The 21,350-nt window shown below is 35.0% G+C and overlaps 2 protein-coding genes across 3 annotated transcripts; one reads left to right on the plus strand and one right to left on the minus strand.

The window, feature by feature from the left end:
* The first annotated feature begins 713 nt into the window (after positions 1-713).
* On the plus strand, positions 714-6,775 carry LOC120636603 (integrator complex subunit 2). Its single transcript, XM_039908153.1, has 7 exons — positions 714-1,153; positions 1,923-2,296; positions 2,846-3,030; positions 3,792-4,140; positions 4,218-4,290; positions 4,419-4,602; positions 4,859-6,775. Exons 1-7 carry the CDS (start codon positions 864-866, stop codon positions 6,773-6,775), a joined length of 3,372 nt encoding a protein of 1,123 aa, XP_039764087.1. The 5' UTR covers positions 714-863.
* Positions 6,776-7,429: 654 nt separating this feature from the next.
* LOC120636613 (anaphase-promoting complex subunit 5) lies at positions 7,430-20,927 on the minus strand. 2 transcript variants are annotated; one of them, XM_039908175.1, is made up of 13 exons: positions 20,556-20,927; positions 20,339-20,415; positions 19,545-19,761; positions 19,146-19,279; positions 17,744-17,856; positions 16,527-16,683; positions 16,113-16,300; positions 14,974-15,202; positions 13,102-13,252; positions 12,308-12,514; positions 10,585-11,019; positions 9,091-9,251; positions 7,430-7,576 (listed from the first exon to the last, which is right to left on the minus strand). In XM_039908175.1, exons 1-13 carry the CDS (start codon positions 20,683-20,685, stop codon positions 7,457-7,459), a joined length of 2,319 nt encoding a protein of 772 aa, XP_039764109.1. In that variant the 5' UTR covers positions 20,686-20,927; the 3' UTR covers positions 7,430-7,456. The 2 variants fall into 2 exon arrangements, with proteins under 2 accessions (XP_039764109.1, XP_039764099.1); XM_039908165.1 differs by having other exon boundaries at positions 16,527-16,686.
* Positions 20,928-21,350: the final 423 nt, after the last annotated feature.

The raw sequence follows: 21,350 nt of genomic DNA on the forward strand, positions 1-21,350 counted from the left end.
CAAGACCAATCTTTGAGACACCATATTAATAAAATTTTTCGTGGCTAAGACCATGGGCCCAGAGTCCCAAACATAAGCGCCGCCAAAATGTAGTCATTACATAGAACGGAGCATTTAGGGCGCTTTAGCATTTGAGCAGATTCAGCAGCTGCACCCGCTTTATGGGACGTACTCGGTAAGTACGAAACTACCAAAAGAAACTTAAACTCGAAGTTCATTTTGTAGTTTTGGTTGGTGCAAAATAGTGATAAACCTCTAGGCCCTATTAGGTGGACAAACTAAATAAAATAAGTTGCAAGTATCCGTTGAGTAAACGGCTCACATTGTGTGAGTTTCCGACTATGTTTGGAGAAGAGTGACGACAATATGTAAAATAATAATTGCTTGCGTAATGCTAATAACTTAAAGCTTTCTTGTCCTGAATTTTTTACATGATAGTTATGGTCACACTAGAAACGGAAAGGGACACACGAAAATAACGTCTTAAGTTATTGAGTGCTAACGTTTTATTTATCTTCTTCTCCTAGTATATTTATATATATTCCAAGTACATACTATACTATAGTATGGTGGTTACAAACTATAATTGTTTATATTCTCTTTGGCACATAGGTACTTTATTTTTGAGTCTGTAGGAAAAACCAGGCCAAAAATTTACTGTCAAATCAACTGGCAACTTTCAACCTCATATTTGTTTTTGGCACTATGGAAAGTCAGAAATCAAAAGAAAAAGAATATTTGTTGTCAAGTTGAGGGTTATTTAAAAGCTTAAACAAGAATATGGTCCATACAAATGTATTAAAAAGATCTTAATAATTGTGTGAGCCGTATTTCTGAAAGTTAAAGAAACTTTAGTCGTAAACATGGATTCAGTGTTTATGAAACCGGTGCAACCTCACGTATTCAAAGCACTTAAAGATGTTGATATACCAGCACTTGTTAACTGTTCTTCTGATGAAATAAGACCTATTATCCCCTGTCTCGTAAGGATGGCCCTCATAGCGCCATTGGACGTGACAAGGTACTGCGCCGAGGCAAAAAAAGATATACTGACTATTTTATCTGGAATAGATTTGGTAAATTTCATTGTTTCGTTACTATCTATCGAATTTCACGCACTTGAAGTTGATCTTAAGAAAGAACAGCAAATGCGGTAAGTCAATTGTTTTAATAAGTTAAATTATAACATAATCGTCTCATTTCAATCGTCATAACTAGTTTTATACATTGCATTTACCAACTGAAAGGTGAATATTCGAACTCTTAGTTGGCTAATAAACAAACTATTTTACTTGAAATTAAATATATTGAGACTGAGACAGCTGAAGAGTTGTAATTCACTGATAGTACCTATTAATGTAACCTTTTAGGATTAAAATATTAACTATTCACCTGCACTATACAGCTTCAAGACATGATTATCAATAAATAAAAGATTATATTTTTCAGGATGTATTTTATAAGCTTAAGCTCAATGAGTTTAAGGTCGAAAAATAGCTTTTCAATCCCTCGCCTGATGAATAATGCTATGCAATGTAATTTACAGGTTAACCACTGATATTCAATATTAAAATTACATAAAACACTTTTGTTACACTAAATACCACTAAAAAACAGATATTTTTCATGTTAGGTTTTACTTCTATGCAGTGGTGTGCACTGGGTTTCTTACCAGGGTATGCATACAGCAGGAAATTTGCATAAAACAGCAAAATTCCTCCTAGCATAAAACAGCAAAATTGATATATAACTCGTATAAACGAGTTATATATCAATTTTAGGGTATGCAGTGCTTTTGTGCATCTATGAAGTGCACCTCACTGCTTCTATGTAATTATACTAAAACAATAGAACAACAAAGATATTTAAAATTAAAACATTTGAACTAGTACTTTTTATCACATTTTCAACTTTTCTTTCAGACAAAAAAATGGTTCTCAAAGCGCAGACTCATTTTTAATTCAGAATGTGGTCAATGGAATAGCAAATGACTTTGAACAGTCCGATTCTGCTAGAAGGGTACGGCTGGTTCTCTCTGAATTATTACAAATGCAAGCACAATTGGCAGAATATAATCAGATTAAAAACTGTAATGCTGAATCTTCATTCAAGGCATCTGAACTTTTTGATAATGAAGTGTACCTTGAAGAAATAACAGATGTCATTTGTATAAGTCTTGCAGAGTTACCCAATTTGCTCAATATTTGCGATATAGTTGAAGTTCTTCTTTATGTAAACAAAGGACCTGTTATCATATCTTGGGTTGTTGCAAACATGCCAGATACTTTACTAGAAGGTAAGAGTACAATAATGTTTCTGTCTTGTGTGTTATGAAAGTGGAGTCTGCTTCCAAGTAATTTTGTCATTAAAAAATACATGAAGCGGGGCAGGCAGACGGCAGACAACTAATATAATACGTATTGGTAGTAAACAATATAGTATAAGTGTCTACTACTACTACTACTTTTGCAAATATAAACCTAATAGTATTAAACAACCTTCTTATTTATTTATTTACATAGGGTTATAAAAACGTATACCTAGCCCCATAAAGGTTATCTGTACTTTTCACTGACAATATGCAGATATCAGTAATATATAACCGTTTCTAGTAAGTTGATTATTTTAAGTACTTTTTTTTATTTATTCTAATATTAATGTTTGGTTTGCAAAGATAATAAAATTAAAAATATATTGCAATGTGAGACAAACTTCTTAGAATTTTATGGATTTACCATGCAGGTGCCAGGCAGGTTCCATCATGTGTGTTCCAAAGAGTGAAACTTCAGATACAGCTCATTTAACCGGCTAGTGTGCATTTAAGGAGTAAAAATTTTGTTTCTAGTTGCTGAATCACTTGTAATAAATGCTGAAAGAGGTGAAGAAGGCGGTATCAGAGCTAAAACTTTGTCAACATTATGTGATGCTTGCCCATTTATAGCAGCAGCAGTAAGGGCTAAGGCTGTTACTTCCTCTCGTTTACCATGTCTAGTTATCAATCTAACTTTAACACATCATCGGGATGACTTGGTAAGCTTTATATGACATCTTATTTTAACCAACTACCCACTTGCCTCTCTAAAATGTTTCAATTTCATTATTTGTTATCTATGAGTATAGACCTCATCAGAACATATAAATGTGAGCTTTTTATTGTATAGGTATAAACTTATGTCAACGATTTTATTATAATCATTTCCGGCCCTAAGCAAGCATTACCTGTTATTTTGGGCAACAAAAGAAAAACACACTGAATTTCTATTGCCATAATTTCGTGCTCATGTGAAATTGTGTATTACGGAGACTAGCAGTTGAGCTCTTGAGACAGACCTTACATCATCCCTTTGATATTATATAAGCCTTATGTTATCAATTACTTTCATCCCATATAGTGAATCAACAATTTTGGAAAAGAAAAGAATTGAATGGATACAATATTATTACATTTAATTTAGGAAATCTATTGCAAGATTCTAAACATAAGTACATAGGTGATAGGAACCGTAATAATAAATATCCCTAGATTCACTCCAATCCAATGTAGTTTTGGGACTTTCAGTATGACAGATAAAGATGAAACTACTTCAACCAATTAAAATTTACAAAATATATAGTAAACTGATTTTGTCCTCGGTTTTTACTTATTGTTTAATAGGTCATTTGACAGTGAAGCAACATCACAGTACATTTGCTGTTTGAAGTTTTCTTTTGTTAAAATATTAAGTTTGTTTTTATAAAAATGTATGTTTTTCTGATTCCTTTAGGAATAAAAATATATTTTTCACTTTTAGGTATCCTTTGTGTCTGGACTTTTGTTAGGCTCTGATCAGACCTCTAGAGCTTGGTTTGCAACATTTTTACGCAATTCACACAAAAGGGGTAAAGGCGATGGGCACACTGCATTAGTAAAGTTACGCCAAGAACTATTAAATAGACTGAAAGAAGCCACTGCTGGGGTAGAGGCCTCAGCATTGCTAAGATTGTATTGTGCACTAAGAGGAATTGCGGGAATAAAATTCCAAGATGATGAAGTATCTGGACTTTTGAGACTTGTTACACAGAAACCTCCACCGACTCCTGCTGGAGTTAGATTCGTATCTTTAAGTCTTTGTATGATACTTGCTTGTCCATCATTAATGGGTTTGTATTACATTTGTGAAGATATTTTTAATTTTCACTTAACATATACTTGACCTATAATATAACTTTTTACATAGCTGCTGCAGATCATGAAAAGAAAGCAATAGAATGGGTACAGTGGCTAGTAAAAGAAGAGGCATATTTTGAAAGGTATGTTTTCTTAGAGATACTTGTATTTCTTAGAAAAAAAATATTACATAATAAAAATTGAGTGTGGAGTGTATCAAATGAGTACAAATTACAATTTCGATATCACTGAATTTTACATATTTTTTTAGCAACTCTGGTGTTACGGCGTCTTTTGGGGAAATGTTGCTTCTTATTGCAATTCATTTTCATTCGGGACAACTTGCTGCTGTGGGCGAATTAGTTTGCGCAACTCTTGGTATGCGCGTACCCGTTCGGCCAAATGGCTTAGCACGAATCAAACAAGCATTTACTCAAGAAATTTTCACTGAACAGGTAAATGATGACTTAAAAATAAAAGAAATGTAGAAAGAATATGTTATTCAAATAATATAAAAATATATAATTATTACCTAATCATTCGCATTTTTTTGAATTATTATTTAAAAAAATATAAAAATTGCGAACAAAAGTTTAAGCTCGGCTCAATACTAAAATATTCGAACCCCTTTATATTGAACACCTTCTCATTTTTACTTGCCTAATTGTTTCAATAATTTATATAGTTAGCTGCAACTTCTGTCTGTTTCAGGTTGTTACTTCACATGCTGTCAAAGTTCCAGTTACTGGAAATCTTAACAGTAATATCACTGGTTATTTACCAGTGCATTGTATTCATCAGCTACTCAAGTCACGAGCCTTTTCAAAACACAAGGTACCAATAAAGAATTGGATATACCGTCAGATTTGCAACTGTACGGCCCCGTTACATCCAGTAATGCCCGCGCTTGTAGAGGTTTACGTGAATTCTATTCTTGTAATAAACAACAAAGGCACAAATGAATACTTCAACAAACCGATAGCAGAAGAGGAAATAAGAAAAGTTTTTAGAAATTCCATTTTCGGTGTTAATTTCGACACAGAAAATAAACCATTCACTCCCACTCCCGATGGGGAATCTTCAATGGAAATGAATATGGAGAAACCCACATTGGCATCACAATTACTACTAATATATTACCTTCTTCTATATGAAGATGTTAGATTGGCTAACTCGGCCACTCTTTTAGCTAATGGAAGAAAAATAAAAAGTTATTCCTCAGCATTTCTGTCTGAATTGCCCATAAAATATTTATTGCACCAAGCTCAGAAAGATCAAATGAGTTACGGTGGACTTTTTAGTCCATTATTACGTTTATTAGCTACTCATTTCCCACAACTATCTCTCGTAGACGATTGGATGGACGATCAAGTGTTTGGAGATACTTGTCGTCATCAAGTAGATGTTAACATTTCCGAGGTATCAATACATGAAGCATTTCAGTGCATTGAGGAAAATCCATACAAAACTGGTAAAATCCTTAAAGCTATGCTGAATAAAAACCCGACCGACATATGGCCTTTTGCTGAAATATTTGTCAGATATTTTAAAAGTGTGCTCGGCGACCAGGTTCCGAGACATATACAAGATCTTTATCGCGAAGTTTGGCTGCGACTAAACACAGTTCTACCGAGGTGTCTGTGGATAATGACTATAAACGCTCTACTAGACATTAATAATGGTAACAGTAGAAATGTTACAATTACTCAAGAAAACGTTTTAGTGGATCCACTACAAGTTTTACGGTGTGACATTAGAGTATTTAGATGCGGACCGATTTTGAAAATTATCCTTAGGATTTTAGAAGCCAGTTTAGCAGCATCTAGAAGTCAACTATGCCGTCACCTATTAGATAAGCCAATGTTGGAGAAGAGTGGTCAGTTAACGTCCGATGCGGAACGAGAAGAATTAAAGAACGCTTTAGTAGCCGCTCAGGAAAGTGCCGCACTGCAAATTTTACTAGAAGCATGTTTAGAGACTGAAGAAGACCAATCTAAACCTGAACTTATGTGGGCGCTAAGGGAAGTCAGAAGTATAATTTGTTCGTTTCTCCATCAAATATTTATTTCGGAACCGTCACTAGCTAAGCTAGTTCATTTTCAAGGTTATCCAAGGGAACTTTTACAAGTTACCGTGCAAGGTATACCATCTATGCACATCTGTTTAGATTTCATTCCTGAACTTCTAAGTCAAGCTTCCCTCGAAAAGCAAATTTTTGCTGTGGACCTTGTATCCCATTTGTCGATTCAGTATGCGTTACCAAAAGCAATGTCGATTGCGAGATTGTGTGTCAACACTCTTTCCACACTTTTATCAGTTCTTCCAAGTGACTTGCGCCTCGAACTCTTTCAGCCGGTATTAAAATCGCTTGTACGAATATGTATAGCATTTCCTTCCCTCCTTGAAGATATTACGTCTCTGTTATTGCAGTTAGGAAGAATATGTGAATCCCAAGTTTCCCTCGGGCACTGTTGGAATGATACCAATATACTAGGAGAGGGGGCGTATGTTCAGTCAGATGTTCAGAGAGACAGTAAAGTATTAGTTGCAGAAGTTTTGTGCAGAGATATTAAAATAACAATGTCTGAAATAATTCAAAAAGCTCTTCTTAATGATAAGTTATATTAGTTATTAAACCTATTATAAAATACAATATGCATTGTTTTGTTCACCTTTCATATTTAAAACACTTAAGTCGGGCAAAAAGAAGTAGTTACGGATTTTAAAATATAAATATATATTTTTTACTAAACGAACTAACTTATTACAAGATTTGCTCGCATGGAATTGAAGAGTCGATTTCAAATACTATCGTCAAAGTAAAAAGGACCTAATGTCCCTCGTTTTAAGTCGCAAATCTTGTGTTTCTGATTTTTATTTTTCACGTTTTGTCGAAAATCCGAGCACCAGAATTGAAGGCAATTTTCAGCTTTAATCAATACAAATGAGATCCATTGAACTCCGTTGTTGAAGTATTTAAATACTCGAAATCGATTCCTAGATTTTGAGCGAGCAAATCTTGTACGTACTAAGGCAAGGTGGTTCGGTGGCAAGTGACGAAACACTCGAAGGCTAGGAGTTAATTGGCAGAAGTTTGAGGCGGGAGTCCATCACTACGAATATAAATGGCAAGTGTAATTAAAATTTTAATTGGCAAGTGTTATATTATATTTACGGAGGGAAACATATTACAGTTGGTTTTTTCCCTCGGACGTAGTATTGCGAACTTTGAAATACTATAAAACTATGCTTCAAGAACGCAGACAAAAATATTACGAAATATAATTGTGTGAAACTAATTTATTATTCTTAATACATTATATGCAGCATATTAAATGGTTCTAGTGGTTGCTGTGTTTCTAGTTGTCTGTACATCCACGCACAATGATTCCTTGCTACGGTATTGCCAATATCATTGTAGAGTTGTGCCTGAAATTAGAAATATTTATTTAACCAATTAATTGGCATTTTGAGGGAGTTAATATTCCATGAATTATAAGTTCTAAATTTTATATGAAATTAGATATTTTATTGCTTAAAAAGTTTTTTAGTGTTAACTAATAACTCTTACTTATATTATAAATAAGAAAGGAATCACTTTTTTCATTTGTACCTCGATCACGCAGCAACAGTGTGTTATTTTGCAGTGTCGTGCATAGAGGGTATGTATGCACAGGGTATTATAAATACTTAAAGGTAGGCTTTTTATAACTCTTACAATGCCTATCCTTAAGTTTTTTATAACTCGTTGATTTGTTGGCGGGAAAGTAATAAAGGCTGGGTACTTTATAGACCGATCACCATTCATTCCACACCGTTCATGCTCAAATATTTGATCGCAAAGAAAAATACACAGAGAAGTTTTAAATTTTTATCCAGACATTATTAAAAAAAAAAAAAAAAAAAAAAAAAAAAAAAAAAAAAAAAAAAAAAAAAAAAAAAAAATACACATCGTCATCTAGCCCCAAAGTAAGCGTAGCTTGTGTTTTGGATTTGGATGACTGGTGAATATTTTTATGAAGAATATACATAAATACTTATAATATACAGATAAACACCCAGACGTTGAAAAACTTTCATGTTCGTCGCAAAAATATTTTCTAGTTGTGGGAATCGAACCCACGGCCTTGGAATCGGCCTTGGAATTGGAAAAGCAGGGTCGCTGCAATCGGCCGTTAAAATGCCTCAAGAGTCATTAGGGGAAGTACATAAGTTTCGGGCAGAACTAGTCTAAATGTATAAATGAAAATCGATTGCCTTACGTTAGACTCCCATATACTGTAAAAGGGCTCAACCATTTTGCATTTTTTTTGTTAACCTTAACAAGTGACAACTTGGTCATGACAAATAAATTTAGGAATAGCTACAAAATCATTTTTGTCATTTTTATACCTGAAGGAGCTTATGAGCATGAGCTGTTGATTTTGAACACACCCGTAGAAACCGTCAATAAACAAATTCTACGTTATTAAGTATTTTTAAACTTTGATAATAAATATGCTGTTAAATTAAAATTTAATGTTATTATGATAAATTATTAAAATAACAGACACATATCATATGTGTAAAAATATAAAAAAAAAGTTCTTTAAAAATTGAGTTTTGGCAGTTAATTTAAATCAGCTATAATGAGTCGACATACCTATTCTTGATACTAAACAAATAATACTGCCATATTACTACTACTGCATTACATTACCATTATCAGGCTATCACCGGACTAATACGGAGCACGGGCCTCCTTTAATAATGTTCAGAGTTTTGGCCGTAGTCAACCGTGCTGTCCAAATGCAGATTGGATTCTCAAGATCTGCGGGTTGGATTCACCCGCCCTTGTGATCATTATGAGACTCACAGGTTCCCTCACGATGTTTTCTTTTACCGTTAAAGCGAGGAATATTTTCACTGATTTTATTTAAAAAAAAAAGTTATTCAGAACTAACCTGCAGATACCATGTATGCAAAAGACGCGCTTGAGCCCCAACCTTCGAAAAGTTTTCCTTCACAGTGTCGAGAGCTTCACAGCATGACTGCAGCACTTGGGAGCGCGCTTCACCAGCCGGCGGCGCAGTTGCTATCCGGCATTTTGTATACAGTAGTGTACCTGGCATGAGGGAAACCATTTGAGCTTGTCCGGGGAAGTGTTACCGGCAAGTAGCACTGCTTTGTCCCGGTTTAATTACAGGCACATGAGCCTTCGTCGTGTCAACCCATTACCGGCCCACTACAGGACACGGTTCTCCTCCCACAATGAGAAGGGGTTAAGGCCGTAGTCCACCACGCTGGCCCAATGCGGATTGGTATATGAGGCTTAACCAGTGCTACTATCTTGTGATCTGCGTCATTATAGAAAAAAGTAATTTTATTTATATTTTTATATTACATGTGTAACATAATGCAATGACAAGAGTAATCTTGGCAATTCTATTACAACAGTGAAAGCGTCTGGTGGCAACTAATGCAATTTACCTTATTAGCAACTAAGTTGTTGCAAATTGTAACTAACCATCAGGTAGCATCAGTTATTGTTTGGTATAAAAAGATTTGACTAACTAGACCTAGAATTTCCGTCTAAGGCAATGTCCAGGTGTGTATAATTTGCCCAATCCGATCACCGTTTCACGGATGCGTACCATGATCGCATATACGGACGAGTGATCGAAACAGTCACGATGCCTTCAGTAGGGCTACCATGCGCGCAACGTAATAACTGGTACGTACACATACTTATAAGAAAATGTGTACCAAACTATCAGTAGGTGCAAATTTTCTCATCATATCAGATAGAAAACGGACAAGAAAATGGTAGACATAATTATCTCAACAATCACCATCAACTGGACAGAGGTAAACTCAGGAAGTTGGACTAATAACAGGACACAGTCCAATAGTGATATCTTTTCCTAAAGTTGTCGCAGGGCATGCATGGCGGCGGACAAAACACAAAGGAATTAGATAAAAAAAACCTCCATACTTAACCGGAGACCTGAGACAGAACTACAACTCGGGACGCGATCCTAATATAATACGGACTGAAAGTTGCCCACAATGAAAAGCTTCGGCTCTTATAGCCCGCAAAACGCGGAATGGATTCGAATTCCACCAGCTAATCATAGATTAGAATAATTATTAATAACATACTTAAATAACCTATAATATCCGCAGAAGAACTAGAGTTACCGACATAGCTCAACGAGTCGCGAAGCTGAAGTGGCAATGGGCGGGATACATAACTCGGAGAACCGATGGACGTTGGGGTCTTAAGGTGCTGGCTTGAGGCCCCCAAAGAGGTGGACAGATGACATCAGGCGAGTAGCTGGGAGCCGCTGGAGGCAAGCGGCCCAGGACCGTGTATTGTGGAAACTCCCTACAAAAGACCTATGTCCAGCAGTGGACATCAATTGGTTGAGGTGATGATGATGACTAAAATAACTTACCTCTGGCTAAATCGTAGGCGCTCCCGTGCTCCATAATCAGGGGCAGGACTTTCCTTACTAAGGTCAAAGCATTTTTTGTACAACCCATATGAAGTTGAACGTTTGCTATGTGCATTTCCGCTGTGGCCGCAAGGTAATGTAGGTGATACTTTCTTGCCAAAGACAAAGCTTCATTCAACAACATAATATTGGTAGAACGGATTGTACTGAAAGTATGTTGAACTTCTGACATCATTATCATGCCTTTCAACCTCAGACTCATATAATGCAAACTATCATCTTCGGTCTTGCAATAGTCCAGGATATCATGCAGAGTTTCAAGAGCATCCGTTGCGTCCCCTTTCAGGAAATACATCTCCGCTCTTAGAAGTTGGCTCTCCCATCGATCGTACGATGCCAATTGGCGTATGTATTGATCTGCCTCTTCCCATTTCGCTAAAAAACACAGGCTTTATTATTAGGAAACTGAGATGAATGACTTACCAACTAGGTATAAGGCGTTCAAAGTAACTCCAAACGACTTAGAGTTAAGTGGTAATAAAGGTTACCATTGACGCGAGTTATAAATTTGCAATGGTGATCCGTAATGTGTAAACATTGGTGAGCACTGAGAAAGGATTCTTAGAAATTCCATCACTAGATCTTGTAATATGAACCGGCTAAATAAAAAATAACAGGAAGCTCTCGGCCTGCAGTTGTTCACATTAAAACTAACAACTTTTGTTCTACGACTTTAAAAAACTGGATAGCTCGTGAAATACTAAATATTTAATATTTTACATAGATAGTCTGCTCGTTACTACTCTGTAATGTTACATCTGCAACAGCGCGCGAAGCACTACTCTTACGTGCGGTCACTGACCAGACCACGCGTCTTTGTCGAATCACATATATAGGGGTTACACAGTGTAATGTCACTTTACAGAAATGCCATGATTTATTAATTTTTTGTATGAAATAAATTAATACTGCATTTTGAAAATAAGTTGTTAGTTTTATTGATAGGAACTAACTACAAGGTCGAAGGTAGATTTTTTTTAATTTAATCCTGTATAACACTCACGAAATCTGTTAATAGCGTGTTTAAACATAATGCATGATCAACTTAATTGTATTACAATGTCCTTTATGCACAATTTATTAGGCACTTACTGCACTGTATTCAAGAGCGTCTTCGATTCTCAGTCCTTACCCAATGGAATATTCATCATAGTCATTATCAACTTACAACCGGCCCATACAGGAAACGGATCTCCTCTCAGAATGAGAAGGGTTTAGCTCGTAGTATGGCTTGGTAGACTTCACTTCACAGGTTTCCACACGACGTTTTCCGTCACAGTTGAAGCAAGTGATATTTTAATTCCTGAAAACCCACGTATCTTAGAAAAGTTATAGGTGCGTGCTGGGATTCGAACTCAGCCCCCCGAAAGTTACATCGAATTCCTACCCGCTGGGCTACCGCTGCTTCAACTGCTTTAACGCTTGTACTGGAGGTTAAGCTCCGGTAATTGGTCCATCTCGCAGTTTATTTTACTCCCAAGAATGAATGAATGAATGAAATAAACTTTATCGTACACCAAATAAAAAAAAAACACAAACATTAAAAAAAATATACACACAAGAAGAATCCTCACATCCTAGAAGCAAATGTCTCCATTGTAGCTTTTAAGTATGCAAAAGTATATTGCCCGGGAGTGCAAACACATGTTGTACCAAAACTTACCAGCCCTGAGAGCAGCTGATGCTTGTTGCTTGGCAAAAGCGGAGCGAACTTGCGGTGCCACAAAGAGTGAGGCGAGTGCGGTAGCCAGTTGGGTACGACCGCGCCAAGCAGCCGCGCAAAGAGTGCCCGCGCCCGCCGCACCCATCGGTCCCGCTGCACCCACTCCTTCCGACCACTGCCAAACACTTCCGTTGCCCACATTGCATTCTACAAAAAAATTACAACCCCAGATTAAACAGATATATGCTCTACCCGGACGATTACCAGCGTTATTAAAACCTTTTTATACCACGACGCAAAGACGACGGGGTGCTATAAGTTTGACGTGTGTTGTGCCACATACGATGCCACAGAAAGACACACTGTCTTTCTGTGGCATCGTATTTCCCGAAAGGATGAATCGATTTTGATTTTGTTTTAGAAGTTCAATTAGTCGGCAGTGTTCTTAGCTATGTTTAATGATAACCGGTTCAAGATGGCATTTTTTCACAACCCCCTCAATATGGGTATCAAATAAACGGGCGTTAATAGTAAAATAATGTGTGTATGTGAGACGCTTTTTTTCAAATATATTTAAATTTTATCACACGTATTTCCCAGGAATTCCGTACATTTTCTAAACAGCAATTATAAAACGTGTGACTTATCTAAGATTTATTTCAAATAAAAGATTCTAAAGACATGCCTTATGGCACTTAGCGATGCGTTACGAACATGCGTTTTTCTTTAAATGAGTTTTAGGATCGTATAGCTGTTACGGCTCGCCTGGTATTAACAGCGTATGAAATACTTACTTGTGTTTAAATTTAGAAGGAGCTGGCAGTTAACAGATGCCATTTCGGTCTTTCCATAGAGACCCCATAAAGCAGCCGTGTTTGACAGACCCGCCATAGTCAAATCAGTCATGGAGTGGAGGTAATTAATTGAGTCTCCTTTGGTAATGATCTACGAAATACAAACCACGTTTAAACCCACTTTAAAAGAAATAGCAATTAGAAAAAATTTGGAAAATCCAAAAGTGCACGACTCATAATACTCATTTAATTATCAAATATTGAAAAAAAAAAAAAAAAAAAAACATAAGTCGTTCAAAATTAGTTGCCGAAAAAACAGCTGTACTAGGAAGGTACTGCACAAGCGCCCCTGGTGGAATAAATGTACATAATATCCTTAGATATAGATATATCTCCATCCATGTTAATTTTACATGGATATATATATAGATATACAGTCTTGTAGTTTTCGTTTTTTATTAATTGTAATTAAACGACACTGAATTAATTAATCATTCGCATTCAGTGACCTACAATCGTCGATTAGAATTTTTTTTTTTTTTAATTTAACTCAAATAATAGATTTTTTCACAAGTTAGAGTGTTTTCGGGTTTCACACATGACGGACAGGAAATTTTTTTGACCTATTTTGGTGTTTTTTTCCAATTCTATTGCAGTAAATCATTTTTTTAAAAGTATGGAATTAATCTCCCTTAAATTATCTCGACAATAGTATGCAAAATATCTTGATTCCGTGAACTAACAAGGCTATAATAATAAAAATAGCCGCCGAAATGAGACGAAAAAAATTTTTCGATCGTAAAGCACTCTCTGATGCTTCGCATCATGAGTCGTGCAATTATCAACTATAATTAATTTTTACTTAATTTTTAAGTGTATTCTTGCTTTTAGCCAGAAATGGCTACACGTTTATAAATGGATTTAAACTTAAAACAGTATATTTATATTATATATTCGAAACACTTAATTTAATTGAATACTCCGAAACACGTTTTGTCGGAAGGGTGTAAAGCCTACGGCAAGACGCATTCTTTCGCTAGTAAAACAAGATAATTTTTACACTGGAAATTTTGGGAAACGTTTTGGAGCAAACGGATACTTTGAGGCCAATCAATTTCGTTTAGCTAAGAGATTTGTATACAAAATAATTGGCACCAGTGTTTAGCCAATTGATTAAAATTTGGTTTATTATACGAAAGTTTTATATATTAGACATTTTAGTACAATTTCATAAAAAAATATTTATTTAAATCGCATGTAATTGTGAAAATTGCCTGGAAGTTTTGGAAATTGTAATGTGAGGAATAATATATTCATCATGTCTCTAACAGATTGACGTCCACTGCTGGACATAGGTTTTTTTGAAGAGAGTTCCAAAAACCGAGGTCGCTTGATGTCGTCAGTCCACCGCGATGGGGGGCCGACCAAAGCTGCTTTTGCTGGTGCGGGGTCGCCATTCCAGCACCTTGGTACAACAACATCCATCGGTTATCCGAGCTAGATGCCTCACCCATTGCTACTTCAGCTTCTCGACTCGCTAAGCTATATCGAAAACTCTAGTTCTTCTACGTATCTCCCAGTCGCGTGCATACAGGCGTTTTTGTTCAGGGCAGGAGTAGCAAGATGGCGTTAAATAGAAAAATCCTCCTTCTATACGAATTATATAAAAATTCAGTAGGCAGTGCTTTTGTGCATGTATGAAATGCACACCACCGGTATCTCCGCATTCCTTATTTGATCACGAAGCATAGCTCTTTCTATCGCCCGCTGATTGACTCTGAGCCTTATTAAAGGCCTTGATAATAAGCGACCACGTTTCCTTATAGAACCATAATTTATTATTGAGGATATATTTCTTTATTACTTTCCCACCTGGAACACATCCGCGGGGCGCGCAGCGTTGACTGCCGCGTGCTGTGCCATAAGCTGCACGGCGGAGGCAGCGGCACGCGGCGGTCGCGGCACGCGGGCTAACAGAGCGGCACGTCGCGCGCGCCCGCCCGCCAGTGCGCCCCACGCAGCCGCGTGTGCCAGGCACGCGCCGTCCGCCGCCTCCTGTGCCACGGCCAACGCTTCTCGCACGCCCTCCATCGCCACAGACCTTAAAGTTTTAATTTATTATAGTATGTAATAACCATAAGCGGTGATAGCCTAGTGCACTCTTTCTCAAACTATTGCCCATTTTCCGCCTACATGAATTATTAAAAATATAAATTCATTAAATCAGAAAATTTTTTAGTAATTACTTTTTTTTTAATTTATTTTACGGCCCTGGATTGAAGTCATTTAAGGCCTTTCAAAAAACATTACATTTTAGCTTAAAACTAAGATAAGTTTAAATTTTCTTCTTACTTTTTTCTACATTAACAATGCTGCAGACACAACTGAATTGGCACCTTATCTATCTATGTGTAAACTGTACAGGTGTTTTTTTATATGTGAAGTGGAATGTCATCACCTAGAAACGTAGCAAAACTTCCAGGCAAATTTCAAAATTACATGCGTTTTAAGTAAATTTTTTTTTATGCCCCTTGTGGGTGTTGAGGACCTAGAGCGATGGTTGATTCTTAATTTTATTTAGTTAAATTAAATACATTCAACAGATCGCTATGCAGCGATAGGGCCACCAAATTTTATTTACAATTTTTATGTGGTGTACAATAAAAGTGTATTCATTCATACATTAACATATATTTCTTAATATTAGAAAGATGCGTGTTAATTACTCTCACTGGTAATTAATTATGTCTAGTTCAGAATGTAAGTTTAAACACAACAACCGACTTATATAGCACACCATAACTAAATTAATTAAAGTAATGAAGTTGTGGTGTTAAGGTTTTAGGAGTGTATAAAAAGTTGGGATACTGAAAAATAATTGATTTTAAGAGAAACAAGTTTGGTAATCGATCGATCGATCCTCGGCAAACACGGCCAATGGGCGCAGTGGGCAGTGAACCTGCTTTCTGTGATAGATATATATATATATATATTGTTGAAATTATACTTACTTGTGACCAAACTGAGTATGCATCGCAGCGCGATTTAGTGCAGCATATCGGAAATTTTTATTTCTATCATTTGATATGTTTCCATTTCCGCACATATTGAACACAGCACGATCGAAACAATTATAAAGCGAATCTTGCGCACCACTGAACTCTTTCATTCTTATACAATTCAAAAAACTAAGGAAATGCTGAAAGAAAAAATATTAAAAAAGGGTTTTATAACTTCACTTATTTATTGACACTCTCTATTTGCTCATTACTACAAGCAGAATACAAAATAGCTTAGTACTCTGCCAGGCAAAAAAGGCGACTGTGATGAAAATACGAAGATGGGTGCTTATACCATTCTGCTGCATTTAAAGTAATTCTTTCTTACCTGTTTTATGTTAAAAACAAATGTCTCACGATACTTACAATATCTGGATATTCCGGAATGTCATTCATAATTTGCAATATTGTTTTTTGCAACTGTTTAGGTTGCATTGCCCTTTTTTCATTAATTTGCAACAGATTCGCTTGTTGGGCTGTAAATAATTCTGCTTGCTTCCTGGACCATTGGCATTCCTCGAAACTGCTAAAATTAAAAATACACATTATTATTACAAAAAATACACATTATATAGAAAAAAAAGTTTGAATAACTCTGTGTGTAAGTTAGGTGTAGCCTTGTGCCAAGTAAAGTGATAGTATCACACACATCAACCCATAACCGGCCCACTACAGAGCATGGTTCTCCTCCCACAATGAGAAGGATGTTAAGGCCGTAGTCCTTCACGCTGGCCCAGTGTGCATTGGCGGACTCTACACAGCTTTGAGAAATTATGTAGAACTCTCAAGCACCCAGGTTTCCTGACGATGTTTTCCTTCAATGTTGAAGCAAGTGATATTATTGTGATTGATTACTGAAACTGATTATATGATGATATTGATTCGAACTCAGCCGCCCAAAAGTGTCGAGCTCCTACCCAATGCGCTACGACCGCTTCTAGTGGTAGTATAGTAAGTGGAAAACCGAGGCCTAAAATATCAACAATTCCTAATTCACGTAGGCCTGATGAAGCGTTCATACATATATCCAATGTTGCGAAGTGATGATGATAACCAAATTCTTACTTAAAACTAAAGCTATAAACATGACATGCAAGGAATACGTCCTGCAACGTGCTGCCCTCTGTCTGTCAACCTGAGGCGTACTTGTTAATCCACGTGTGCCTGTAATACATTTTTCACTTCGTTAGAGGCGAAAAAACTGTAAATCTCTGAAATCTAAAAATCCATCCAAGATGTAAGGATAAAGAATGCCTTTATGTAAATATAAGCACGCTGTTTCGAGCTATACGTGCATGAGTTGCATGATGTTGACTTCTAATTACGACTATATTGTTTTATTAACGTTTGTTCATACATTTCTCCATCAATTGTGGACCGATTTTGGAAATTGTTTTAAAGAGTATATATGCTGTCCTATTGTTGCAAATTTTGATCAGATGAAGGAATCTTAAGGAAATTTAGGGAAATCCTGTTTATCCATGTGCCAACAGTGAGGTAATGATTCAAGAGTTAAGAATTTTAGAGGTCATTGAAGTCGATTGAAGTTTTTTCTAAGTTTGTATTAAGCAAATTTTACTTACTGATCTCTATCAAAAAGGTTAATTTTGATTAATAACTCCTGCTGTTTTGATTCATCAGGTAGTACAGGTGATATTGTGGGTCCTGCCGCTTGTACCTCAACATTGTTCAGTTTCTGTAAATATATGTACACATATGGAGTATGCTATCAAAAACTTTTTTTTTTGATAAACAAAAAAAACAACAAACCTATTCTAAAAATCCATACCTATTAATATTATAAATGAGAAAGTGTGTATTTGTTTGTTACATATGTTCGGCTCAACTACTGCACCAATTTAGATGATATTTGGCACAGGGATAGCTGACATTCAGGAGACGGTACCTACATAGGGTAATTTTAATCCTGTAAAACACCTGGCAAGGATTCCTCCGGGATTTATAATAACATCCTTACTTTACTTTAATACACACACGGCACAGAAGCTATTTTGACGAAATTTTGTAAAAATATCCTATTAAATACCATCCAATTTTTTCTTTAAACATATCATAACAGCTAGTATCATATAAATTGACTTTGTTGGTTGATTTATGATTATATTCCGATGATTTCAATATTTAACAATATTTCCGTATGTTTCATTTTAGATTTAGAGTCCTGAAGACCATCAGTAAAACTTTGATAGCTCATAATTCGAAAAACTGACGCTTTTATCTGATATTGGACTTTTTCTTTGAATACACCTTATAAAATAGCTGTTTTTATTGATGAATAAAAAATATTTTTTTATTTATTACGTCAGTGGTGTAGCCACTATTTTAATATTTCCTCAAACATGCTTGGAAGTTTGATAGTTATTTTGTCAAATTTCTTTGAGATAAACGAGATTGTTGTACTGGCGATATACATGCAAACAGCGCGGCGGTTGGCAAAATTTGTATGAAAATCCTTATCTGTCGTGTTATTTACTAATGGAACTAACTATCACTGAAAACACTGAAACATGGCAAACAAAGAGGTAACTTATCAAACGTTTTATTTGAATTTCGAGGGGGCTTAGAAATAGAAAGCTAAAAACACTAATGATCACTTTAACGCGGGAAAAATTATTGATGATCGTTGTTCGATATTGATTTTGAATGTAATTGTATTTGACAAAATGAGTTCAAGTGAATACATGTTTGAGAAAAGTACGCTACAAGCCTTGGCCACAACTAAATAATTATCTGTCGTGTTTTAGCGGCGAAATAAATTACATAGTTATCTAGTATCTGTTGCCTTTTTCCCACATTTACACGTTTGCTGCCTCTTATACTGGCTGCTGCAGTAATGTACTATAAATGAAGGATGAGTATAATCCAAGATATTTCATCCACTTCCATCAGGATAAAAAAAAATTGTTTTCCAGAACAAATCAGATCAAGCGTTGACATACAATTATATGAATATATAGTACTGACCTCCTTGCTCAGGGATCTCATCATCAGTCCGGGTCTACCTCTTTGATAGTATATACAAAAAGCTTTGTACAGTGAGGCAACTTGCACAAAAGTAAGTTTATCCAAGTACAACATTATTCTTCGTAAATAAAAACCTAGAAAAATGTATAAGATAAACTGTCCATAATGCTGCTCCCACACAGAAGTTGATTTTCTTACTTGTCATATCATGCAAATAGTCTTTTTATTACTTTTTAGTGCATGAAGTATGTTTTAAAAATAGAAAAAATAGAAGTGTGTAAAAATTATGTTTCTATGATTCCATAGTTATTTCCTTAATGTGCCAAGGAATGAACCAAATAGTGATATATAGCATTAAAAAATATTTTTACAGCATAACAGGTAATAATAATAAATTACCTAGAACACTACATCTGGTTATGACACAAGGATTTGTTTCGCTTTGTTCTATCATTAACTTATCAATGGTTGAAGAAACACAATCTGTAAGAGCATTTACTCCATTGACATAAACATTTTGCAGACGTACACAAAAATTCTGCAGGTGTACACTTAATAAATTATACCTTCCATCTGTGAGTAGTGCTTCTAATTCTTTAAATTCCATATCAGGGCACTGTAAATAAAGTTTTTATAACTACTTTTATTAATATCTTTATACAACATGAAATTACTACCACTCTAACAACTAAACTAATGAAGCAGTTAGCATAGTTGTATGTGCTATAGATCAATTGTTATAATTTATAAAACTTCCAGCTGTTAGTTTATCATACCCTCTAAGGTACATTGTCGTCAACCAGAATTATGTAACTCCTTGCAAGTACTAAACATTTTTTTTACCAACTATTTTGGACCCAAAAATATAAATATTATATAAATGTATTATTTTCTTAATAATAAGAGATGCTTATTCAAATTTGTGTATTATATTATTATGTTATAAAACAATTGTCACATGTGTAATGAAGTGCAAGGGTTCAGCACAACATAATATCTCCTTCAAGAGGTAAGACAGACTTGTAGTTTGTAACGACTGTCTGACAGCATATGTCAACCGTCTCAATATATCCATTTAATAAAATTGAGTAAATCAGCTATGTACTCATTCAATAATTAGTTTGCATAAAACAATTATCACAACAATCTGTTCATTATTTTTGTAATCATACTAAAAGAAACATATTACATACCTGAATTAATTTTAAAGCCAAAATACAAAAATCTTTCCTGTATTTAGGTGCCATGGTACAATCAATCATATCTTTTGCTATAATAAAAAGGAAACTTTTTATATAAAAACCAAGAATTAGTTATTATTATTGTTTATTTATTATTATTGTAAGTCGTATGGTTTACTTATGCATTAATTATTTTTTTCGTAAAATAATAATTTAAAAAATAGTATACCTTCTATTTTTAACAATCCATATTCTCTAATAAAAGCCACCACTGCTATTTTATGGGGTGTTATATTATCAACATTACCCTTTATATTAATTAATTTTATGAAGTCTATATTTTCATTTCCCAAATCCATGGTTTATTCTTTTTAACAATGCAAAAGCTTTAGAGCTCACAGAAGCTTTTCTAAGATACAGAAACCTATTTTCCACCACCACTCTTGATTAAACTTTAATGTATGTTCTCCTATCCTCAATTATATGTATTTAAAAAAATAGAGTATCCCTTAATAATCACTGTTTAATAAACAAAAGTTTAAAAAGTAGATAAACAACAAACAGTTCCTTGACAATTTATAAATTTCAGAAATGTTTCCATTCTGACTTGGACTGATATTTGACATTGACACAGACTATTTCTATTTCTAACTAAAACAAACTCCCCCTCGGCATCTGTGTGGCGCGAAAAACATAAAAAGTACCGAACGAACTCTTAAAGGTTTTTTACTAATAGACAGAGTGATTCATGAGGAAGGTTTTGGTATATAGTTCATTACGTTTTTCTGTTAATTGACTGTAATATAATGATGCCGCTTTTTGTTTCAATTTCAATCTTAACACTGATACAATAGAAAGATGATGACATTCCTATCATATCATTTTGGAATTAAGATTAATTATGAACTGTATGTATTGTATGTAAATTCCTCTTTAAACTATTTATATTGAACCTATTCGTCCAATTTGAATAATATAATCTATGAATGATGGTGTTAATTATTTATTTTATTTAAATGTACGT

The sequence above is a fragment of the Pararge aegeria genome, chromosome 3, assembly GCF_905163445.1.
Source record: "Pararge aegeria chromosome 3, ilParAegt1.1, whole genome shotgun sequence".
Lineage (NCBI taxonomy): Eukaryota > Metazoa > Arthropoda > Insecta > Lepidoptera > Nymphalidae > Pararge > Pararge aegeria.